The 27,122-nt window shown below is 36.3% G+C and overlaps 1 protein-coding gene across 1 annotated transcript; it reads right to left on the bottom strand.

Moving 5' to 3' along the window:
* Positions 1-5,458: 5,458 nt before the first annotated feature.
* Positions 5,459-27,014, bottom strand: CASP8AP2 (caspase 8 associated protein 2). Its single transcript, XM_003204348.4, is given in 11 exon segments — positions 5,459-8,198; positions 8,802-8,901; positions 10,746-13,695; positions 16,134-18,326; positions 18,329-18,663; positions 21,030-21,145; positions 22,335-22,409; positions 23,238-23,338; positions 25,163-25,243; positions 26,493-26,568; positions 26,704-27,014. Coding segments are annotated over 10 exon segments (6,057 nt in total). The 5' UTR covers positions 26,542-26,568; positions 26,704-27,014; the 3' UTR covers positions 5,459-8,141.
* Between the last annotated feature and the right edge of the window lie 108 nt (positions 27,015-27,122).

Below are 27,122 nucleotides of genomic sequence, written 5' to 3' on the forward strand. Positions count from 1 at the left end.
TGTTAGAAGTTCATATCTAAAGTATAAAAAATAGTGTTATTTGAACACACTATTGAATTTCTTTTCAAACCGACACTTTCTAGTATATACATATTTTAATAATGATATTACATATATATTCTTTGGATGGAAGGAGACATTTTATAAATTCATCATTACTTTCTATTTAATAGGCCATTAAATGAATGTAGACACTACAACTATTAGTAAAAGATGCAAAGTGAGATTATTTTAAGAGAGATTGAGTTTGGCTATAAGCCACGGTACCTCTTAACTGCCTACACTTCTGCTGTATTTTCCACCCACCATGAAAGAAGACACTTTTATTTTTTTTTCTTTCACTTTGCAAATCTACTGCCAACAATAAATTAATTCTACACCTACTACATTCCTGTCTGTGGCTCTGCTATGGCTTTGGGTGAAAAAAAACTGAAACAACTCATTAAGCCTTCATTTATTTGAGAAAGTTTTGAGAAGTGTGACAGAATTTTTTTATTTTGTACCATAAGATGGTAGCATTATTAGTGTCATCCATTTAGTATTTTCCAGTCTACTAATGTAACGGTCCACATTTTTTTGCCTTGAAATACAAAACTGCAAATACACAGCTAGTTTACATGTAACTGTACGTTTACAGTCTTAGTCTAGAATTTTATTCATAAACTTAGAATGCATCCAGGATTCATATCTTGAATTTTGTGCATTTAAAGCCTCTATGAATCACTAAAATTCTGTCTTGATTGTAAGCTTAAACATATGAAATAAATTAAGCAGGAAATACATCAGAGTGCTGTGAAGATCTTTGGCTGTAAGTATGAGATGATCTTTTTAACCACCTGTTTCCCAGAAGCTCTTTGATTAATCACTGAGCTGTTCTATGTTCAGCTGCAAGATGCTTGATACCCAAGCCACTTCTCTGGAATATCTTGAGGATCTTCAGGTCATGTAGGAAATTAAAATTTACAAATAGTGTATTTGTGAATGCATTCCACAGTCTGCTGTGTTCCTGGAATGCTTTTGCTAACACAGTAATAAAATATTGAAAACAACTGGGGTTGTCTCTACCTCAGGGTTCTAACTTAAATTTTATTTGCCATTATTTTATGGCTTCCAAATTCCAGAAAACTACAGTCTTTTGTAAAGTGCCAGTTTGAAGTTTCTTTATGTTGGATGCATTCTCTGACTATGTTTGTGGCTGTCTGAATATTTATACGTGATCAGTTTAAACATTAACAATACATCCACATAATCAGAATCAGATGGAAATCCACAATCGACGATGGAGGAAGTTCGTTTCTTCCTTCCTTCCTTCCTTCCTTCCTTCCTTCCTTCCTTCCTTCCTTCCTTCCTTCCTTCCTTCCTTTACTTCTTTACTTCTTTACCTCCTTACTTCTTTACTTCTTTTTCATTTTCTATTAAAGTTCATTTCATCACTTTCCAATATTCAAATCACTTCTATATTAAATTTGTGCCAGAATCTCTTTAGAGGTGATTTGCAGAGTTAAATCTTCCTTAATTTTATCAACTATAAATTAAAATAGAACTGGAATAGATGGTCAAAATGAAATATGTCACTGTCTGAAATCATTTTTTGTCCTGCAGCCATTACATTTCTAAAGAGGCGATATACACATTTAGCATCCTAAAAATTGCCAATCTGCTAACATCCACAAACTGGCCAAGTTGATCCACTGAAAGTGAACAATATCATATAATTAAACTGCAAAAAATAACAGGCTTCATAAATTCCTAGCCTTACTGAAATATACTTCTTTCCCAAAAAGATTAAATGTTAAGATGCAAGTACTCTTGTTTTTAATTTGAATTGCTATCAGTCTGACAGGTATCTGCCTGTTCTGCAGATTTTCCTGGGCAGATTCTTTTTCTGCTTGCTTACCTTAAGAGAAAGCCTTTGATTATTCGTTCTTAAAACATTGTAGGAGCATGTAGAGCTGCTGAAGGCTGTAGCTTGGAAAACTTCCTTCACAGTGCTTTTTTTTTTTCAATGCCAAAGAGTACATGTGGCACTTGGAGCAGACTTCTCCGTTCTTTGTGTCTGGATGCTTGGATCACACAGTCTAAACTCTGCGTGCGATTTTAAACCATCAGATTATAGGATGGTGCCTCTAGCCAAAATTATCATGCAATTATTTTAGTCAGTGGCATCTATCAAAGCTATTCCCTTGAGGCTCTATTTATTTGGCAATAGTTTGTAAAGTCCCTATGCATCGTCATGTTGAGTTCTTCGAACACTGTGTCTCCACCCATATCCTAAGTTACATTTTCTTCTGTAAAACAAATAAATGAGCACCTTTTAGAGTCATACACATTCCTGCATTTTCTTTACATTCCATTAGTTTTGCTCTGAATCAATGCCAAAGAATCGATCGGTCATGTCCGATTTCATACTCTGTTGCCTGGTGAGTTAATTTAATCTGCTGGAGGCAAATGGAGTCACCTAGACTTAAGCTGTTCAGAAACACAAGCCTTCATTGCTAGGAACCTTTCAGCTAGGTTACAGTCACTCTTGAAGACCATTCAGGATTCGCATCTGTGAGAGACATGACCTAAAAAAAGATCACGAGTTCCTAAAATAGGATTTCTTGAGACTACAGAGACACAAGAGATGAGGCTCTGATAATAAAAACATCCAGTCCTATACTTTATGGAAACCCCAAATAATTTTTTCTTTGACCTTTCCTTCCTCTCGACCCTTGTCAGCATCTCTCTTTTTGCATTAGCCAGATTCCTTTGCATCCTATCTGGATGTCTCTGTCCTTCACCCACACTTGTAAGCTAAAAAGTGAGTTAAAATACATACACTTCAGTCCTAAAAGGTGCAGGACTGTTTTCCACTTCAGTCTTTTCTCCCTAAGGGTTTTCCCACTTGTTCTCAAAATGTACCACCCTCACTCTTTTGTGGTTAGCTCAATATACATAGCAATGAATCCTCTCTGGCATAGGCTGCACTGGTCTCTCTGAAAGCTGTGTTTGTGTTCAGAGCCTTTCCCTGCAGCAAAAAGGTGGTGATAATACCTTTTATTCAGCCTCAGTACAACGCAGAAGGTATACAGTTCATGTATGTTTCAAATGCTTTAAGGGAGGTAGCACTACACTCCCTACTCCTGAAAGACATGTTAATACTCACCCCAAAAAGCCAGACCTCCCAGGGCCTTTCTCATCCATATGCTTCTTCCCTTATGCTCTCTCTCAGGACAATGTTCTCTCATGCCTATCATTGGTACTGTATTTTCACATTGCTTCTTTTGAATTTGGCTACAAGGCCTCCGAGGTTCAGTCAGAGCAACCGAAGCCTGGTGTCCCTTACCAGAGAGCATTGGTGATGCCTGATGGCAGCACCCTCTTTTGCTCTGTTCAGTAAAGTAACTTGAAAACTGATCAGCTGTGATTTACACATCCTGATGAAAAACATGCTTTGCTACTCCCAGCTGAAGCAGTTCATTTGCAGCTTGGTACATTTTTGTGCCACCATCTTCTCTCTCTCATAGGTGACAGCATCAGGACAGATAGCATCCATTACTCAGCCCTCAGCATAGCCATGGCATTAAGTGTCAGCCTCTCATAGGGCAGGGAAGGTGACAGCAGGCTGCCTAGGGACAATTCGCCATGTTTCTGCTTTAGCAACACAGTAATTGGTGTTGTTAAAGGATTGCTCGTGCAAGCTTGCTAATGGACTGTAGAATTAATTACGCATGAAGGGGAAGAAAGGCCAGGGTACATGGAGTGGTGGTAGGGAAACATAGGTCTTCGTGTAGTCTTTTGCATTTGGAGGTGAGAAAGAATTTGTGGTATCTGAGGAAACTCTTGTTATAACCATAGAATCATAGAAGCAACAAGATTGGAAAAGATCTTCAAGATCATCCAGTTCAACAGCTCACCTATCACCAATATTTCCCAATAACTCCTGTTCTTCAGTACAACATCTAAATGTTTCTTCAACACCCATTCAAGAAACATGTATGACAACATCTGTCATAGGTGAAAGCAGCTTACGGTGTAAATGTTAGCAGGAGGCAGATGATTGTGTCTGCATGTTTGTGCTTGAGAGTTGCATACTTATCACTTGCCTGCTGCAACCCATTTGAGTTGGAAAAGCAGAAGCATGTCTGAATCTGGTGGGAGACTCAAGGACCAGCAACAAGAAGAACCCATTGTAGGCCATCATGAAGCCTCCCCTCAGTTTGGTTTTTTCCAAGCTGAACAAATAAAGGGACTTCAGACGCGCATACATTTTGCTCTCAGATCTTACACCATCTTCACAGCCATACTTTGGATGCTCTCTGATAGCTTTATGTTCTTATATCGAGGTGCCCAAAATTGCAAGCAGTGCTTGAGGTGAGGATGCACAGCGCAGAGTAGAGTGGGACAATCCTTTCTCTCACTCAGCTGGCAGCGCTGGGTCTAAGGCACCCCAGACTGTAGTTGGCCTTTTGGCTATTAAAGCCAACTTTACTCCTGAAACATCTTGACTGACTTCATAAATTCTTCCAAGAAAGCTAAGAATTCCTTAAATCTGCTTCTTGGCATGCTTTAGAAATGCAGCTTTACTGCGTGCAGATGAATTGGTAAAGACTATATTCCAACTGGCTTTAGAACAAAGAGAATTAGCTAAAAGAAAGTAAAGAGCTGTAGAGTGCTAGATTGGCAGCTAAAGCATTGCACCGGAGCCTAAAGAAATGACATTCCTCCAGTCTACTATTCTACATAAACAGCTAGCTGGCAACAGTCTATGTAGGCCTTAGAAATCCATCAAAATTCAGTACCTGATCCCATGCTTTCACTGTGATGTACACCTCTGTCTCCTCCATAAACCCTCCTGTATGAACTTCTACTCTGGACAATCTTCCAATACCCGTGTCAATTACAATTTTTTAAACCAAATACTGGAAAAATGTGCGTGTTGGATGAAAGGAGGCATAGGCTGCACTAGCAGTAAGTGGAGTAAGACTCTCAAAGGGATGCCTTTTACTCTTTCAGGATAAAAAAAAAAAACACATATTAGATACAAAAAGCTGTCTTTTTCCTCAATAAAAAAGGCAATGATTTTGGGAAGCCAGGAATGGGTTGTAATTCATAAATGGTTTGTAGTTCATTAAATTGTTCAATTTCTGATGCACTTAAATTCATAAAAAATAAGCAGTACATAATTGAAGCAGTAGTTGTATGAGAGCAACAGCTGATTACCTCCATGTTTTTCAGTCAGAACATCATCATAGTTACTCAGTTACATAAGCTAACAGAAGTCAATTTTAGTGCTGCTTCACAGTATTTGTAGTTACCCCGCCATTGGCCAGCAGTTCTGGAAAAGGTTTTTGTTTGCCTGCAGTTTCACAAATGAGGCTATAGATTTACAGAGAGTAATTTTTGCATACGTGTACCAAAATCCCTACTAAAGAACTAAATCACAAACAATGCCACAAGAACACTCTGAGCCAACTTCAGTTCAACAAGAACATAACTGTGAATTTTACAGTTTTATTTTTTGCATTACTTTTACAGTAAGCAAACTAGTTTATACAAAATAAACCCAGGGCTTCATATAGTTAAAAAAATCATCTTTGGCTAAACAAAGCTCTATTTTTTACATATATTTATATATATATATACACATACACACACACACGCACACACAGGATATTTTACATGACAATGCAGGAATCTGTACAAATACTTACAATAGACAGAACATTAAAAAAAGTTTCATAATTTACAAAAAAAGAAATCCAAGTCAGAATCGAAGGCCAACCCTCCCCCACCCCAACCTGTACAGATAAGAAAGTAAATACACACAAACAAGGAATAAACAACTTCATAATAAAATACTGTCTGTTTTCTCAAGACAGAGAGAAAGCACTTAAGTAGCAAGGCTGATTCCCCTCAGTGCCTTCAGTATTGTGCACGTTTTGATCTATAAAGATATGGTTATAAAAATACTCGAGTATGATTATTCCACAAACATTAGCTAGCTTGCAGAGCAGCATTTTTCTGAGAACAAATTCAGTTAAATTTAAATTTCAGTAAGTAAACAATTGTAAAAAATGTTTTGTTTTGTTTTGTTTAAAAAAAACAAGCATGAACAGGTACACTGATCTCCCAACTGAAATCACTAACCGGGTCTTGCCTATGCAGCTCAGAAGATGACATTCGCTCACCAAATGCAAATGTTTTAGAAGCAAGCATACAAGATGGAAGACTGCCAGAACTGACATTACAACCTACGCAAGTAATTCCTTTTATGAGCTCCCAGAACACTGCCTAAAATCAGAACTATCCACTGTTTGGCAGCATGACAGTCAGTTCCATAGGTCACGTTTACAATATTCCAGAGGTATCAGTGGCAACTTCGCTGATGAATTATCTGATGGTTGAATAGAGTGAAAAGTCTGTCCTGCTAGTTACTACGTCTCAGGAAGTGAGCCAAAAACCATTATCCTGAAATTCAAGAAGCATTCATTGAATTCTGTAAGAATGCAATTTAATCCAAATTCAGAGGCGGTGCGTGTAAGTGGGGCTCTTAAATGAACTCGAGCTCATCTCAGCAGATGTTCCAACTAAATGAAAACTACAGCAATTCTGATCTTCAATAGCAACAAAAACCTCAAACTCCAACGTATTTATAATACAAGCCTGACCTGTGCAACTTGCAGGGGTGCTTCCTACAGGGAGGAAGGAAAGCTTTTTAGAAACTTGGGATAAAGCAGCAATGTATAGATAGATACGTACAAAAATAGCTACACACTTCTAGTATGTATAGTAAAACCAGAGGCAGTTATCAGAATCCTTTAAGATGAAACACCATGAATTTCTGATGTACTGAACAATTTGTAACCGTACATACACTGCTGTCAAAACATACTAAATTGACAAGCTTTTGAGATTGCCTGTATTCAAAATAAAAGTTTTTCTCCTGGTTAATTAGCATAAAGTAACATTTTGTAAAACTGCAAAGGTCTGTTTCTAAATTAATTTAAAAAAAAAAAAGCTTTTCTTTTTCTTTTCTTTTTTTTTTTTTGGAAACTAAATGAAGTGCTCATTCTGCAGAAGGCCTATTGACCTAAATTAGCTTAATTTAAACTAACTTAGGAATCTTTCCAAGATGTGGTTTGGAGAAGATAAATGTCTATGTTTTTCTTGAAAGAAAAAGAATATTCAGCTATACAAACTCAGCACAAACTCATTTTAAATGTCAGCAGATCTGCAAGATGTTTTAAACTGCACAATCATTCTTGTTAAACGAATACTTGTCACTATTTCACAATTTAGATGAAACAGAAAAACTGGTTACCGACTTAATGGCTGGCTCCACTGTGTCACAGCAGTTGGGACTCATTTTATTTGACTTTAAAAATCTAAAGGTTAGGGAGTCTAGTCGAGGTCAACTGTCTAGACCTCCCCCATTATCAGTGGAGACAGATGGATATCCTCAAATAAATGAATTCATCTTTTTCAGTTGGAACACAGGAGACATCAAGTGGCTTAGAGAGCAAGTTTAAAGTTGAAGACAAATCCTATACTCAAGGCCAAATTTCCTCTCCTTGAAACACACCAATGAGCATCTGACAAAATAGTGAAAAACAACCTATTTTTCCTATCAGAATTCAATTACTGGATAAGCAGCTTCTGGAATTATTGCAATCATTATGTTGGCTTGTCCTAAAAGAAAAAAGCCTAACTTCTTAAAGTACCAGTTTTCACATTTCCACATAACCAAGACAGGATGTTTATCATTTTCCAGCATTATTTAACTCGACTCCAAAGAACTCTTATGCTTTAAAATCACAATTTGACATCACCTTACAGAGTACTTCTGCCAAGACAAGCAGAAGCCACCATTTCCACTTGACTGCATTCTTCTCCTTACTTATAGAATGCATATAACCAACATGAGATGTCACTCCCTTGAAATGATACTACACCATTTGCACACACGCATTCCTTCTCAGCCAGATTCCTCTGTATTATTCTGTTGCTCTGGCAAAACATTTCAGAGCACAGATTTGTCAGACTTAGTATGCTGACTTGGATACCTCCTCCTACATACATCACACAAATCCAGTGATTGTAGTCCATCATTGCTGGTACAGTTAAATCCTGTAGCCACAAAGCAGCATGGTGGTAAGTTACTTGCACTTGGATTTCTTGAATAGCTTCATAAGCTGCTTGAATCTTTCTGAAACCTAGAGGAAAACAAAAAAGGCATGTTACGGATTTCCATACAAACAGACTGATCTGACACCACAAGTTCTCTGTTTGTTTAAAAAAATATTAAAAATATTTTGTGCTTTTTTGCTTCTATTAAATTTTAAGGGGAGAATTTTAAGAAAACCACTGTGTTAACTGGATTTGTACTCCAAGGAAGTCTTCCTACAGCTTTGATTATGAAACTGCCTCCAGGTTCACCAAGGAAGAGTTACATGTCACTATTAGTTTAACACTGGCTTCATTCCCATGAGAAGGTTAGACAGGGAAAGAACGAAGACTTCTAATCAGTTATGACAGAAATTTGCTCTGAATGCAGCAGTTTTAAAGTACCAATCAAACAGGTGCTGATGGATTCCAGGACCGTAATATTCTGTTAACACATACTTTTAAAAAAGCAACAACTGGGAGAATCTAGGATTCTTTTTTCCAAGAACTCCCCAATAAAAGACATGAGTTTAAAAAAAAAACAAAAAAACAACCCTTTTAATTACCAGAAGATCTCTCTAGGTCTTAGTTCAATGGCAATCATAAAAGTACTGATGTAGTTATTATCAATTATCAGAATGGTTATTACCCACCTGATTTGGGCTTTTGTTCAGCCTAGTGGCTAAGGAAACAAAGGTTTTACTTGAAGGTCCTTTTCTCTGACATTCCAGTAAAATTTCTCGGTCGTCGTTTCTATAGCAAAAATGGAGTTTTGAAGTTTTAAGGTAGTTTTGTACATATGCCCATATAAAAATATAATTGTATATATATTTCTGTATATACAAGTACTTCCAAACTACAAAACATGAATTCAAATAAGAGCGATGAACTGTTAAGAGGACTCTCCCCTTTTCTGACACATAATAACAGAATCAGTACAAACAATCAATAGCAAGACTATATTATCCTGTTAGGAACAGCAGGATTATTATAAGAGTTAGCCCCAAACCAAAATAATTATAAATATTTTCATGCTTCTAAAGCAAAAACCTAAGCTTCAATTGAAAGCATCTCCTCAGTTCCAAAGGGATCTGTATTTTGAGGCAGATTTTCCTCAGTTCGCATGTTTAGGCAGCAACTTTTATCGAAGGCCCACTGAAGTTCAGAGATTAAATAGAGATGTATCTCACTTCCATAAGTAGCCTAATGTAACAAACACACTCAGAGCATATCTACAATTCAAATGAGAAAAGAAGGACCTGGAGACTATTAATAAGCATCTCACTGATTTGCTGTTTCTTCTGTTAATTTGTTTAGATATTTGTAAAATGTATACAGATGCTACCACTGCATCATGGGCATAATGAATCTTTGATTACAATAATTCAATAAACTACATTTAATTTCCTTCACTCCACAGAATAAAAACCCAACATAATAATTCTTTATTTAAATATATATATATATATTTTTTAGGCATTGTTCAAAGATGGACAAAGACTGAGACAGAAAAAGCCTGTTCACATCCATAAGGAAAATCTTTTTGTTTTGCGTGTTTAAGAGAAAAAAGTCCAAATAGCTTTCAGTTCTTTTTTTTTCCCTGAAGGAGTTATTTCTTTTAAAAATCCTACATCAAAACTTCTTTTGTATCCGAACTTTAGTTCAGAAAACTATGTATATGAATGTTTTAGGAGCCTCTACACAAAGCACAGATCTTATAAAGCTGCAGCAAGAACATAAAAATGTGCTAAACAGAGCTTCTCAAAGATTTATTTTATGTTCCCACACAATAACATTGCACATATCTCCACCTTACACAGCCACCCCATTTGTCACGTACATGCTATTAACTGGGTGGTAACTAGCACATACAGCATGCGTTGCCAAACAGTACGTGGGCTGAACAATTGACTAGTACATTTCTGCAGATGGAGGAGCACAGATTCCCAAGCAGAACAGTTTGCTCTCATGCTTTCAGTAGGGGGAAATCTTTGTCCTTTCTCCTTTATCTAGTTACCAATGCTTCCAGGCCTTGTAGGAACATCAAAGACTTCCATTCTTGCAGAAGTTGGGTGCAATTTTTGGATCAGCAAGGAAATGGGCAGGGGAACCAAAAATTGCAGTGAATAAAGTAGGCTGACTACATTTACCTACAAGCTTTAAACACAAAAGCAAAAGAATGCCCAGGCCATGAAAATATAGGTAAGTGAAAGAATTAGTTACGATGTATGGAAGCATTATTCTTTATGGCAAATCTGATTTAACCTACCCAAAAAATAATGAAAAGCTGTTCTCTTCCAAAGGCTGCTAATAGAATTACTGGAAATAAGCTCATTTCTGAAATTTGCTTTCTGCTGGACAATTCCTAAGAAAAAGAATAAAATAGACTTTTGTACCATTCAGCGGTACTGTAAGGGAAGAAATCATATTCACAAAGCCATTTGGCACAGACAGAAGGAAGCTCCTAAACTGCTATGAAGTATGCACGTAGTACTATGTTGTACCACCTAAATATACTTTTCCCCACTTTCCAGTTTATCACCTAGATTAAAATACAAAACAAGTAAAAGGGAACAGATGAAAACAGAAATTATTACCTCGTCCAGGAAACTACTACTTCTCCTTTCTTTTTAATGATGTTTTTGGCATACAGACCAGGTGATGATGCCCCCGAGGACAAAGGAGAAGCATCTTTGTTTTGTTGCAACTCATTATTCTTGCTGTGACACTGTTTCTGTCCTGAATTTATCCCTTCAGATTTTACATCACTTCCATTGCTGCCTTCATCCGCTGATTCAGTTTCTTTTCGTTGTCTTTTTAAGTTGCAATTCTCTTCGACAGTTTCCTTCTTCCGTTTTTTACTAGTTTTGTCATCTATGCTTATTTGGCAACCTCTATCAGTATCCAAAGTGGATTTTTCTTCAAGATTACATTCACTTGCTATGGTCTCATTGGAAAGGTCTTCTGTTAAGTCTATGAATGCATCGGAGCACTCTTCCAATTCTTTTTTATCCCTGATTTCTGAGTTTCCTGTAGAAACTTGCTGACTCTTCTTATTTGCAGCAGATTCCACTGCAAAACATGAAGTCTTTTTAGCATTATCATTTGTTAAGTCTGACACTACACTGCAACCAACAGAAAAAGAAGCTTGGGATCCAACACTTGTTCCATCTATGTTTTCAGATACTTCCAATTTGTGTGTCTGAGGTTGCTCAGAGCCTTCATTTGGGCTTTCAGTGTCACAGCTATCTACATTTGAAGGCTTTTTATGAGGCCCAAGCAAGAGGGTAGTTTCTTCCTTTTCAGCACTACTTTGAGACTCCTTCAGAAGATGAGGTAAGGCAGGATTCTGCTCTTTTCTAATGCTGACACAAGGTAACTGATCCGTCTTAAGCAGATCCGGTTTGACAGCTTCCTGCAAAGTAGCTGCTATAGTGCTCTGCCTGCCCCTTCCTTTTTCACCATTTCTCATTTCTTCTTTATCATTCTTGGTTGAAGATGCCCTTGCCTCCTTCACTAAAGCAATCTGATCAGATGCTGGGGTGATAGTTGGCACTGCACGCCTAATCTTTACAATGAAATGATCATTGGATTTCTCCATGATTACTGCTTGCATTGGCAGGCTGGAGCGACACTGAAAACCAGGAATAATAGGACGACTCATCCATGATGAAGAACAACTTGATCTACTGCTAGAGTTATCAGATTCTAAAGCCAAATGAATGTCTTGTTCAGTGGCATCTTCCCCCTCAAGAAGAGCATCCTCACTGTAATGAGCACTAAGGACACACTCAGGAGTTGAGCCAGAATTATTCTCAGATTTTAAGAAGCTGAGGTGAGCATCTGATTTCAAAGGTGATGGAATAGTTAAGGAAACAGCCAAATCTTCAAGGAGGATAGAAGAAACAAATGATTTACTCTTTTGTAAACTGCATTCATCTTCTCTGCATGAAGTTGCACTTGTAGGAACTTCAAACATACAACTTTCATCTAGTACATCTGGATCAACAGACATTTGAAGCCTAGAAGTTAAAGGTGGAGCTCGTATAGGTGAAACAACAGCCCAGCTAATATCCTCTATGGATCGAGATTCTACATGAACCTCCTTTGGAGCAATCCTTTGCACTAATTCAGAAGGATTCGTTTTACATTTATGATTATCTGAAAACTGTTTTTCTGGTGTCCTGAACTCCCAATCGTGTCTGTCAATGTTGTTACCACTTTTTTCCAAGAGATCAGAACCTTGCAACAGACTTTTGAAAATTTCACCCATTTGAGCATCACTTACAAGATTAAACGTAAGAGTGGATGCTTGTTGTTCTGTGAGGAGGTCATAACTAAGATCAGACTTGTTAGCATCTCTGAATTGCTGGAATCCTTCTTTATCATGTTTTACGCCTTTCAATGGAGTGATAGTGCATTGTAAATTATTCTCCTTAGTGGGTTGCACTTTGGTTTGAGAATTCCTTGTGTTATCAATGGAGTTAAGACATTTCGTGAAAGCAGCTTTTGGTGCATCTGTTTTATTCTTCTCATGATGACACTTAGGTCTCTGATAATCTACAGACTGCTTAGAAAGGATATATTCTTGAGGTTTTTGAGATCCGACTTTCAGAGACTTTTTCCTAGATCTCTGCGCATCATTTTTATGACTGATTTTGTGGTTTTGTTTTCCTGTTCTTTCAAGCTTCCCTTCCTCACTCTCATTTCCCAGCTTTATCACATCACATTGTTTTACTATGATTCTCTTCACCTTCTCAAATAAGTAGTCAAGCTGTTCATCTACAAATTTCCATAACCGTTTTTTCATATCTGATACTTGTTGTTCAAAAAGATGGTCCACTATCGCATTCTTTTTAACTTGCTTGAGTTTGGACTCTATAATATCACATATACTCAATTTTAATGTCTCACCTGATGTAGACATCTTGGAAAAGTTCAGGTGCTTTATTAAAGATGTAAAATTTATGATAGCAGACTCAATAATTCTGTGAAAATGCTGAACTGGGAAGCGTACCTTGAATTTCATATAATTTTTCCTCATCTGCTTTCGTATCGCTCTTAGCATTTGCATGATTTCTTGTATGTTTGAAGGTTCAACTATAACTTGAACTATTTTTTCAAGACAAGTAATGCTCACAGTTTTATTTTTCTTCATTTCCTCTGAAGATCTGAAAGTCTGATTTTTATGTCTCTCTCTGTTCTTCATATTTCCTTTCACAGAAACAAATTTTCCATTATCCTCATTGCAATGTATAGTTTTGTTCTTTTGATTTTGTGGGCTGCTGGTCAAATTCCGTGTTTCAGGAGAAGTTTTTGGTCTCGTCTTTTCTGGATTTTCAGAGCGTCCTTCTGATTTAGATTTTTCCTCATCTTCATCACTACTTATGATTTCTCCTTCTTCTATTTCATCTGAAGAGATACTCAGCCGGGACTCGACCTCTAAGCGTGCATTAGACAGGCTAAGAGGCTTTTGATTTTCTTTATTTACCTCCTTTGACAAATTCTTTGAGGGACAGATGACAACTGTACCTTCAGGAATTAAATCTATAAAAAGAAAACAGTTTAATAATAATTATAAAGAATATAAACAGATATTTCTAGAAAAACAAGGAGAATTCTATTCTTCAAGATGACTGTTCAGGATTGTTTCAAACTGCTGATGACAATTCAAGAAATTTGGGCTATGTAAATTCTGGGCAGTTCTCATTCAGCAGAATGGGATTTTTCTGAGCTTCGAACGGGCCAACAAGGACTCCACATTTCACGAAAGATGCATAATCTTTCCTACAAACATATCCATCGAAAAGAGAAAAATCTCCAAGTTTCCATTAGCTTTGAACTTTTCCACTCACTTTAACAACTTTTTTGAACACTGCACAAGCTGAATTTTAACTCTGACATCATTTTGGATTGAGATTTACATTTAATTTACAGATTTACAGTTGATTTCCTTTTAATAATGTTATTATGAAAACAAAAGGAGCAATATAAATGCCCTACTGTCTGCATTCACCTAAATTTTCCTCTACAGACAAGAAGGAACTACTTCAACACTTCAATTCCGTCAATACACTAAATTACTGAACAAAGAGAGGCCCATTATACTAGCCACTACATATGTGATAAACTCCTATTTCAATCGTTCATGCATTTAAGATTACCAGGACCATAAAGAAATACAATGGGATAAAAAAGTTTTCTTGTTTTTCATTTTTTAAAGAGATGTTGAGAAAAACCTCAACTTCAGGTTCTTGAATCATAAAAATAGGGCATATGTGAAAGGAAAGGCTCTTTCACAAGTTCATTAAATGTTTTATATTTTTTATAGATTCAATAATTTAGTAATTATTTAAAATTCAAAACAAACATTACTTAGTTAAGGAAAATAAGTAATTACAATTAGCTACAAAGCAAGCTAATTTCCAGTGTATAAAAAAAATCCACTCAAATGCATTTGTATTGATTAATGAGATTCACAGTTAATTACAGGCTTGCTGGACACTAGTTAATAAAACTCTTATGTTCAATCTCACATAGATTAGACTGCTTAGTGACCTCTAACAAACTTCTCATCTGGTACATAACTGTACCTGAATTCCATCTCATTATAAAATTAACTTTAATTTAATGTTTTCAAGCAGTATTTGAAAATGTTTACACAGACTCTACAGTTGGAAAACAATATTTCTTTACTGCCTCCATTTCAGTTTTACAAGGTTCAATGTGTTCTCAAACTAATCAAGTTGGTATTTTGACAAACTAGATGTACAAAACGAAAGCAGTCAAAATACAGTATTAATGTAGGTCCTGCAGAATAGCAGAGATGGCAGTATTGAATTTCAAGGCTAAGAGAAGCCATGATCTCCCATCAATTTAACACACGTAAAACATTTGACAGGTGTGTCACTAGTTAGATCACAAAGACAACGAGGCATTTAACTGCAGAGATCAAAGTCATTGCTTTGTAATATGGCTGTAAGCTCTGGACAGGAATGATTCTTAAGAATAAAACCAGAGAAAAACACTTATTTCATGTTAATCTACTCTGCCCTCATGTACCCCCCTGGCAGTTCAAAGAATATAAACTATTGTAGGAATAAAACGTAAATCACTAAAGGAATCCGCATGTGAAAGAGTAGCTTTCTCAAATACAGGAGACAGAATCTGAGAGTAAACCATACTAAGAACAAACTCCAAACCAAACAAACACTATGACTTAAAACACACGGAACAGAACTTTACTGCTATTCTCCCATTCCTCTTCTCGAAAGTCAAAACTTCCAAGAAAAAATATTAGTTGCATCAGGACACTACAAGAAGTTTTAAAGATTAGCCAAGGAAAATATTTAAACTTTAGATTGCCTGTTTTCTCTTTGAGTGCTGTCACTGTATTTTATCTTCCTGGTATCCTGTTTAGGAGTCAGCTTATTATTATCGGTATATTCTTTTGTTCTATTTTTTTTCCACTAAATGACTCACAATGGTAAAACACACCTAAAAATTCACAGTGAAATTTATCCAAATAGAGACTTTTCTTGGCTGACACTCCTAAGAACTGAGAGTCTTAGGTACCCTCTTCATGCATTTATTTCTTCTCTGAACACTGAAAAAATATGATCCTAACTTACTCCTGCCTCTAAAATTCCAGAAAGATCTAATATACATAGTCAGAAGTAACAACAGGTAAGAGACATATATATATACACACGCATTTTAGACATTTGCGTATTATCTCTTATTTCAATTATTTAGTTTTAAGCAGTGACTAACTCCAATTTTGCTTGCACCGCAGTTCAATCAGTACAATCTTGACGTTAGCAATGAACAGTTCTGTGATAAACAAAAAGACCGTTGTGATTTACACAGCTAAAGAAGAAACAATCTGTATTTTTGAAAAAGCAGTTAAAAGAAAGTAATTTCTGCTCTCCATGAATACATCTTTTAAGTTTCTATTTCTAAAACAAATTAGAACATATGAATACCTTTGTTATAACTCTTCACAAGACCTTTGCAGGGACTTTCCATCTTAAGTGCTTTTGCCAAAGGGCGTATTGGACTGTTCAGTGGGCTGATAGCCTTTGGAATATGCCTCAAGTGATTGAGATCAATGCTCAGTATTGAACTGTCATCATCAACAGATACTGGGTTAGGTTCTCTCTCTTTAGTTCTAGGATACATTTCACTGCTTATAGATGAAGATGCAGTTGTACCAGTATCAGTCAAGTCCAGCTCCATATCACAAGCATTCTGGTCAACCAATGGTATTTCTATATTATTTAAAACAGTTTTGTCAGGTGACTGAGATGCATTCATACTAATTCCACAGACTGCTTTTTTCTCAACAGGATGCTCAAGATTTTCTACAGACAAATGATCACTGTCCTTCACTACTTCCACTGAAGATTCTTGTTTTGTTTTGTTAGCATCATCCACATTATCACATGATTCCAAATCACCAGAACTTCTGGCTTCCCGGTTACATAAGACAAGGTTTTGAGAGTCCTGGTGGTCTGAAGAGTTTTTTGTGTCAGCAGCTAGCCATATGTCATTTCCCTCTTCCTTCTCCACTGCTGACTCAGGAAGGGTTCCCATACCTTCACTGTGCATTTTAGATTGTCCCATTTCTGCTGCTGGCACATTATCACTGTGCATCACACATACTGTTACAGGCAAGTTTTCATACTGTGCCATGCTTCCTGCCACCTCTTGAGAGGAAGCTTCAGGGTGATTCAGATCTGTCACAGACACTGCTGAGGCTTCTAATTCAATTGGATCACAAGCCTCTGCTGCTGATAATGACAAAGTTTCAGTTGGCATCTCATCAGGAATCAGTACGTTTGCTGCTCCCAGCAAGGCTTGGGATTGTATATAGTCCACTTCTGGCTCTTGTAAGGTTTTTGAGTTCACTTCACAGGTTGTCACTGCTGACAGTGCTTCAGACTGAGCTGGATCTGCTGCTGCTACTTTCAAGGCTTCACTTTCAGCACTGATAGAAATAGGAAGTGTTGGTTCCGCACTGACTTTAGTTGCAGCATCTGGAACTTGTACTGTTAAATTAATTTGCTCTTTAGCACCAGAGTTAACAGGGTGGGCAGAATCTACCACACCTGCATGCAAAGTAAACTCTGTAGTTCCTTCATCCGTAGCCATTTGGGAAGGTGCTTTAAGTTCATCAGCTGGCAAAAGACATTGCTTTTTTGCAGGAGAAAGAGTTAAATTCAGCTTTTCCATAAAGCTGAGTTTCAAGTCTTTACTTTTCATCACAGAGTGATTTTTAGTTTGGGGAAATTTAGGGTCTTTTAAACTATCTGTAATTCTGGCTGTTTCTTCTGACTTACAGGACTTGTTTCTCTCACTTTTTATATCTGTATCTCTCTTAGATTTTTTTGCAGGTTGGTGAGAAACCTCTTTTGTAGCTTTTCTTTCACTTCTAGAATGTCTATTTTCATCTTGATTTTCTCTTTCCCTTTTCCTTTTTTCTTCAGTTCTGTGCTTCTCTGATTTGGAATGTGCTGTTTCCCACTCATATCTACTACTGTTTTCCTTAAAGCGTGCATATTTATGCTCTCTGCTGCTGGAATTAGAAGGTGAAGACCTTCCTTCTCGAGAACTATGATCATTTGCTCCTCTGTCTCTCTTGCAGTTGATGTCTCTTCCTGTTCTGGACTCTTCCACACGGCATTTACGTGACTCATGAAGAGTCTTTGAATGTTCATTCTTTGAGTATGGACTATTCCCTCTACCAGACCTCCTTGATTGCTCCTGTGGTTTTTCATTCGGTTTAATTTTTTGGCTAGAGTTTTTTTCATCTTTATCATGCACTTTAATGTCTTTCTTCATTACATTCAGTGATCTCTCACCTGCATATAATTCTCCTCTTGCTTGACATCTGTCTTTATCAGTAGTTTGTTTATCCCAGGAAGAAACACACTTTTCTACTTTTCTTTCTGTGGATGGGCTGCATTTGACTTTTATGCTCTGATTTTTTTGCTGCAACTCATTTTTACTAGTCTTTTCTGAGTAAGCTTTCAGCTTCTGATGAGGATCTGAATTCCCTTCTTCACAATCGGTATTATTACAAATACTACTGTTACCAGTACTTTGATGTACTTCTCTTTTGTATTTGTTGACATTTCCCCTACTGTACTGTTCATCACTTTTTGTTTCTTTTTTTCCTTTTTGTTATCCTTGTTGGAAATATGGTCATGGTTTGATGGACATATATGAGTACCATCACCACAGAGCTCTTCAGGAGGGTATCGCAGTACATATGGAGTGTTTCTTTTATCAGAGCTAGACTTCCCATTCTCCACACTGTGAGATGAATAACTGTGGTACACATCCTTTGAACAGTCATTTTTCATTTTATGATCCATCTTTATACTGTCACCTAAGTCAGAAGATCTGAATTTGTAATCTTTTGTCTTACACATCTCAGAGCACCTTCCATTAGTTGATCCAGGAAGATTTGTCCTGGCGAAGCCACTTCGATGACTGGGAAATTCTGATAGTCTATGTATACAGAGAAAAGAAATCCTCATGTTAAGTTTTGAAATTTATTTAAAAATAACTGAAGTCAAATTATAATGAATCCACCTTTTTCTACAAACTTGTCAACCTTTCTTCCAGCTTCAAGTTGAAGAAAACATATGAAGTTATTAAACTTCTACTTTATTCTTAGCACACAGTAAAATAATATATTTTGTATACATATTTTCCAAACTAAATTAATGTAAAGAAAAAGCAAGATCTGTGGAAAAATACCATATTTGTTCTGAAATAATGCTTCAGTAATTTAAAGTAGTATTTCATTGTCCACCAAGAAAGCCTTCTGTTAAGATTTTTTTTTCTTTTAAATCCACATACGCACTGTTCGCAATATTCATGATAAAAAAGCACAATTCAACAGTTTAGTGCTTCATAAAATGACAGCCAAAACAATAGCGACTTGTGCTTACTCCACTCACTAAGCAAACAAGTTTCTGAAGTTGGAACTTCATGCAAGCTGCAGAAAATTAATAAATTACAATAATTGAGCCTCATCAAGGCCAGGTATTACTGCTCTAAGGTCATCATATTAAAAAGAAAAGAAATTAAAAAGTGAAATAGAAGAAGGCACGTGCAGTCTGTATATATAATCTGAACTCCTACTCACTACTCAAAGTACTCATAAAAGCTACCTCACCACCAAAAAAAAAGACACATTTCTGTCATATTCAACAAAGCACTCCATCACAATTATATAATTAAAGACGACGTCAACTTTCTTTAATACCCTCCACTATCTCACAAGAATGATTGTGTTTAATCCGTGTGGAAGTAAAGAGAATTCATGACAAAAAATGATAGCAGCAACCTCCAAATACAGAACCTCTGTTTTTAGTTAAGGATGAAGTAGTTACTACACATAGGCATTCTGTTTGGCCTGAAATTATATCGTGATTCCAGTGTCCAATTGTAAGGAATTAGTTCTTCAGCTTCAAAACAAAACAGGATTGGGTTTGCTTTTTGAAACAGCACACTGCTCATGGAACAAAATAGTAAATTTAAATATGTAACAACCAGTATTCTGCAACATGACTATATTCCAAGAATATGCAACTGTGCAATAAGAACTGAGCTTCAGAAAGAACTGCAGTTGTAATCCAAAACCCATTGCTACATTTCTGTTTAATTTTATAATATACTGACAAGATTTTACCATTATATCTGGATTCACGTGTGGCGAATGTCAGTATCCAAGCATTTTTTTTTTTTAAATAACCACTAATCATTTCCCTCAAAGCAGTCTTCAGACAGACAGGAAGCTTAAGGTGAAATAATTTATTATAGATCATATAGCAGGCAACACATATTTCTAAGACCTTAGAGTGCCACTTTCTCAAGATTTTCCATAATGAATACCTCTAAAATAGCTAGAAAAAATATTTTATTTATCAATTTTCATCACTGTCAGAAGGTATTGCAATAGAATTTGAAAGCACTTTGGTGAAGATGAATATTCAAAACAAGAATATATTTTTAAAAAATTACACTCAAAAGGTTTGAAAGTGTATCAAAGCCAATAACTGAATGAATTACACGATAAAACCTCTTGTTCTCAATCTGATAATTTCTCAATTTTCTTGAATTAGAAAACATTGCATAGTTGACAAATATATAGTCTCTAGCAAGTAATGTCAAATGATCTAACTTCTTCACAACACCTTTTGGTGCAAGAAAAATCCAAAGGTCAAACTGAAACACAACAGATCAATGATGTGGCTGATACTGCATAACTGACAAGCAGGTCATAAGACAGGAGTCCTGAACTTTGGACCACTACTTTGGTTCAAGCAATCAAAATAAATAAATAAATAAATAAAATAAAAAAATCTTATGCTCAACTACTCTCCTATCCACACTTAAATATCCGAAAATCTTTCTTGTGTTATGTCTAGTAGAAAGTACCGAAAACCTTCTAACTACTATCTTTCACCATTGGAGAAAATATTTTCATGTATTTTCTCCTTACTTATGTCCATTTACTACTTGAAAAATTTCATGGAATTCATCTGTCTGTGACTGTAAAAATACAGTAGTTTCAAAGCTGAAAGATACAAAACACCTGCAATGAAACATGCTAAGCGGTTAGAAAACCCAACTGGAATGGGTGACTAAACAAAACAAAAAAGGAAATGTGGTCACCCTTTGTATTTTGTTCTCTACGTTACAAATCAAAGAGTTCACTCAGAAAAAAAAAAAACAACAAAAAAAAGCCACACATAAACTACCAAATTATTTACTTTGTAATTACTTCACTTGAAATACATAAAAGGTTTATAACAAGTACATAAACATGATCAGACAAAAAACACTTGAAGTTCCTCTAACTGTACCTTTGATGGAGATTACTGATTTCTTCATCCTTACGGTTAATTTCCACTCTTGCTGTTTTGATAAGTGCTGAAATATTTTTTTTAAGAGCTTGGTTTTCATTCTGTAGAATGATATTCTATTTTTAAATAGCAAAAGGAGAAGGGAAAAAAGAGAACATGAGAATTAGCCTGGGAAACCAAATATGTAACAAAGCACACCACAAGACAATCGTTAAAAAAAAAAAAAAGTCCTATCTTATGTGTAAGCTGACAATAGAACACGTGAAAAAAAATGTTTTGGAGAAGTCAGAATTGCTGAGACCCACATAAGAGTGTTATTATTATTATCATTTTTAATTGTTAAGAAACTGAAAACAACAAAATATCACTCATTTCTGTTTATGTGCTTGGTAAGTACTTGCAATGTTATAAGCACACAAATTATTAAAACTGAAATATGCAAAAAAAAAAAACCAAAAACCAAACAAGCAAATCAGAAACATAAAGCTAAAAGACAACAATCCTCCTTTTTGCTTCATTCTTTCACTCTACTTGTTGCTTTCAGTCACCATATCGAATGTGGCATTAAGCTCTTTCAGATAAAAACAGAATATATCTAATACAATTTTGAGCACCCTATTATTCTAGCATTTTTAGATGGAACGTTCTAGAATCCTATCTGACAGTTCTATAGTCAGCTTCTTTTAATAACTGCTCTCAGCAAGGCCTGCTCAGAAGAACAGACAAATTTTGTAGAAAACAATTCAGAAGTGTCATAGCAGAAATTGTTTACCATTTAAAGCTTAGAATCTTTTCAACTTATCTGTAACACACAATAGAAGAAGATGCAGAATTGCCCAAGATAATCTAATTATATGGGATGGCACAGCGCAGATACTAGCTCAATGTGAAGAGCAGTTCAGCCTTATCAAAATGGCACTTGCTTGATACAGCTATCTTCTTCCAGTTCTGATAGCTTGCGTACTTTGCAACCTCCCTACTGCATTACAGGAAGATTTTAATTAACCAAAGATTTTTTATTTATTATTATATTTTTTTTTAAGTATTTGTTTGACATGCTTATTTTTTAATCAGAGATAGAAGTCAGCTTTTTTAAGCAATTCAAGTGTTACAGTACACATCACCATAAAGCAAGCGAAATTACCTGTTGATTCTGTCCTAATCACTGTCTTAAGAGTTTACAGATGTGCATTACAAATCACCGATTTAATTAATTATGGAAAGAATATGAAATTAACTCTCTCAAGGCAACATTCAGTTTGCTTTACGTAAATCTTGACAATGTTGCTCTTGGATCTACAGTACCTGTGCCTGTATTTCCTTCAATTTCTTCATCAGCTCTTTAATTTGCTGTTGACATTTTCCATACTCTGCCTGCAACTGTCAAAGAGAAGAATTCACAGTACAGAAGTAGACATAATTACACAAAGTTACTCTTCTAGATTATTAGTCAACACCACAGTTTATATTTCAAAGCTCTGTTTTTCCAAAACTACAACTCTAATGCCAATATTAAGACAGAAAAGATTCAACACATTCCAACAGTCATAAAACTCAATAAAACATCGCAGACACTCACGTAAGAGAAAATCTGTGTGTGCTTGCCCAATTGTCACATGCCAGACTGTAATAGGAAGCCATACAATTGTGAAAGACAAGACTGTGTAAAGCAAGCAGTTCTCAAGAGCCTTACAGACAGAAACTTTATCAGGTTTTACATAATACAAAATAGTTAAGGAAAGTCATACTCATAATAGAAAATTATCTAAAAATCAAACTTAGACTGAAAGAAATAGATTGCAAAAGACCTGCTCTAGTTGAGATTACAACTATTGCATAGTTGTTTTTAGTCTCAAGGACATATGAGATCAATTCACACCCTATCTGCATTAGCTAGGTAAAACTTCTTACAAGAAATGCCAAGACCATCCTTGCACAAAGAGTTGAACAAGTAGAAACAAATATTCCCTGTACTGATACAACTGCATGCAAAAGGATGTTAAGTGAGAACAGCTAACTATGCCATAGATAGGGTGAAAGATTTACTGATTCTGATAAACTTGTTGACTAACAGCTTATGAAAAAACAAAAGTTTTCATTCCTTTATTTAAAAGCGGTTTTCCTATCTTCCCAATAACATGAGCACACTAGCAAACATTTCTTGCAAGATTAAAATATATATATATATTTTGTTACATTAATCCACACCTCATTGTAAGATGCTTCCTTTGCAGTTCCTTCTTCAATTAATATCTCATCAAATAAGTTTAAACTGTTGCCAGCTGGTGTTGAATTCGGAGTAGAGTTGTCTGTAGAAAGAAAAACACATCACATAAAGAAAAAAAAACAAGTTCTATGTAGATTGCATTGTATCACAGAGAAGAACATGACCTTATCTGAAGAAATCCCCACTTTGGACTTCAACTTTTGTATTAGTTTTTATTGGAAATACACGATCCAATTTACATCAATATAAAAGATAACAAAGAAATCTAAAGTTCAACTCAAAAACATTGTTTTAGAAAATTTATAGATTAAGAGAACCTCTAAGAACAGAGGAGGGCGCATTTTGTGACTAAGTTGTATGAAGTCAAAAGAGGGCTAGCTCACAATAAGGCTTTCTAATTTACAAAGCAACAACTCAAAGCAGTAACCTAAAGTTCCAGAATTCCAGCGCCACTAGCTAGTAGAAAGCTAGAATAAATATGTACATGCTACAATTTATTCAGCTTTTAATTAGACCTGACTTTTGAATGCTTGCAGCTGAAAATAAGTTAACAATAGAAAGAATACTCAGAACACACATTCAGAAACACAATTCAGTTGATCAGAATGAAATGGGAAGAAAAAAATGAACTATTATAGAGTTGGTATGAGGTTGAATACTGTGCTTCTTGTGCTGAATGTGAAAGTGAAAACCTCCTGTACTGCTTTATATTCCCTCACAAAAATAAACTCCCTTGCTTTAGTTTCAACGAAATAGAAAAACAAAAAAAGCTCATGAATTATTTAGCTAACAGAGCTCTTTCTTCATTCAGTCTGTGCGCTCTGTTTACCAAATACACATTACTGACAGGACCTGATTTATGACACCTCTGAAATACAGATTAATTTACAATCAAACAAATAAAGTCAGCTATCAAAACTGTTTTGATTCTTTGGACAATACTGTCCAAATAATACAGAGTATTAGCACAATGCAAGAGGACACATGAATAATACCTTACTTGCACGTAACAAAAATCTCACCAGTCTTCCTTTTAAATTAAGAGGAGATCCTTCAGATCTAGACTATATCAAATCATTGGTGATGTATGACATGCCTACACTGCGTTACTTTACTACTACTTGGATCACTTCTACAACAGTGTATCTCGGTATCTGAAATAAGACCTAAGAGAATACCCTTAACTGTGGTAACAAATACAAAATGGAAAGAGAAATAGATGTATAAATGTTTTACATCTATAGGATGCAGTATAGTGCTTCCATAAACATTCAATGCACTCACAGATGTAAGGATAATAAACACATGTTTAAATACGAGAAAACTGCATTTCATTAAACTGCCTTATAAAAATCCAAAAAAAAAGAACATATTGAAATTTTGTTTCTTTCTTACCTTCAAAGAAGTTAAAAGAGAAAAATAACTTACATTAGCACATGAAATTACTCTGAACATTAAAGATTAAAAGGACCTACTGAATGCAACGTATAACACAAAGTACGTTTTGGAGCTCTCACTGGTGATTTAGTAATCAGAGACTGTTGGTTTTGGTCTTGAAGCTATTTAAGAAATACAGAAGAAAGGTGTGTTTCCCAAGGTAAAATGTCTAACAGCGAGGCATAGACAGAACAGCTGAAGTTTCTCTACACCACTTCATGAGTCTCTTAAAATAACCAGCATTGCATGAAAACTATACTATAACCATTTAGGTAAAATACTTCAGAATTCTCAGCCATATTTACACAGTGTATAATGTGTATGCCTTGAACTTACGTAAGTAGGTCACTGAAGCACATGTCAGCCCAGCTAAATGTAAATTTAATGCTAAATGTTGTCTTGCTTGAAACCAGCCTAAAAAGCAAGACTATAATACTTCAACGCAATTAACAAGATTCATTCAACCTACCAGGAACTGTCAAGCCACTGTCCAAACCATCATAAATATCCACTGAGCTCTCATCACCTTCCTTAAAGGGGGATGCTTCAGCTAAAGTAAGAAGAAAAAAGAGCAACAAAGTAAAACTTTTATAAACTCCAACTTCTAACTTTCTACACATAGCCATGATCCTAGAACACTACAGAATAGTAGCAGTAGTTTATATGGAGAAACAGTCTTTAGTCATCTGAGGGCAAATAAAGATCAATTCCTAAATCTCACAAGACCTGTCCATGAGCAAATTTTATGGCTTTAAGTAAAATTTAAAATTAACAACTGGCAAAGCTGACTTGGTCTGAACTGGAAACAATTTTCTGGAATACAATGAATCCAGAAGTTATACAGCTCAGATAAAGATAAAGATTTTGAATCATAAACCCACTATTGTTAAAAGAAGTAATTCTCAGTAAGTAACAGGAAGCATTTCAATAGTCTGTGTCATAATTCAGATTTTAATTTTGTCGTCTATTCGCATTCTAACTGGTTCTGCAAAATTGTTTCAATCTACATTTCTCCAGACTTTCCTCGTATCTTTTTCCAGTGCCTCTTTATTACTCTCATCTCCTACATGAGAATCTTTCCAGTTCTGCAACAAATATTATTACATTTAAGAAATATAACAATATCCACCAATTTTCTGAGGTTGGGGATCTCACAAATGCATCAGATCAACAAACTGCTCAGCTGGACACAACGTTGGAGCACCCTGACTGTTTATACTAGATCTGAAGTCAAGGCATTTGTCTGTAAGAACAAAAAATAGAGGACCAAACCTCTCAACTTACCCAATACAGAGATGAGGAAGGTTAAATCACATGCTATAAGGTAAAGGTGAAAGGCCTGTTGCAGACACTTTGGCAACATATTAGAAACCCAAAACATAAATGCATCAGTTAGGGTGGCAAATGCAACGTTACTGATTTGATCACAGAATTACAGAATGGCCAGGGTTGGAAGAGACCTCGAGGATCATGAATATCCAACTCCCCTGCCACACGAAGAGCCACCAACCTCCCCATTTAATACTAGACCAGGCTGCCCAGGGCCCCATCCAACCTGGCCTTGAACACCTCTAGGCATGGGGCATTCACAGTCTCTCTGGGCAGGCTGTTCCAGAACTTCACCACTCAATGATGTGATGTGGCTCACACTGAGACTGTTTCATGCTAAGTAACTACAGCTTAACAGCATTTATCCCAACTTACATTATTTCAATTTTGTTTTTATTAAGTACCTTTCAGACCTGTGTAATACTCCATGCGTTATTTGCCAAACAGAACGTGGTGCAAACTCATCTTACCAGCACAGCGGGTATCAAACAGTCCCAGTCCATCCTCATCTGCTGCCATGATACAAACTCCCTACGGCTTCCCCATCTACAAACAAAAAGAGGAAAGACAATTGATTAACCAACAATTTAAGAACACCATTATAAAACAGAAGCATACAGAAGAGCAACATTTACAACTGGTCTTTAACAAGAGACAAAAACAAACTGTCAAAACTCTTACATCAAGGTTAACATGCTTAGAACTTGATCAGGAGTGAAAACAAGAAGCTACGCATCCCACAAAGAACCATTCTGACTTCCAGGGTGAGGCCTTCAGCAGTATCTTCGTTCTCATACACTGAATAAACATCCTACAAAGAAACTTCGTCATGCGGACGTCCTAACTGGTCTGACCGTATTCCTTCCCCAGCCAGTCATACCACTGCGTAACTCGGATTTCCCTCCTGCTGCCCGACACGCACAAACCAAACCGAGCTGCAGCTCCGTGCCTTCCACCCGAGCCCCGAAACTCACTCACAGGGTGCGGGCACCCCGTGGCAGCAGCGCGGCCCAGCAGGGCAGGCCCCGGCCACGGCCCCGCCGCCGGGAGCAGCCACAACCCTTCGGCCTCGCCTCACCCCACCGCCGCCTCCGGCCCGC

Source organism: Meleagris gallopavo, chromosome 2 (assembly GCF_000146605.3).
Source record: "Meleagris gallopavo isolate NT-WF06-2002-E0010 breed Aviagen turkey brand Nicholas breeding stock chromosome 2, Turkey_5.1, whole genome shotgun sequence".
NCBI classification, from domain to species: domain Eukaryota; kingdom Metazoa; phylum Chordata; class Aves; order Galliformes; family Phasianidae; genus Meleagris; species Meleagris gallopavo.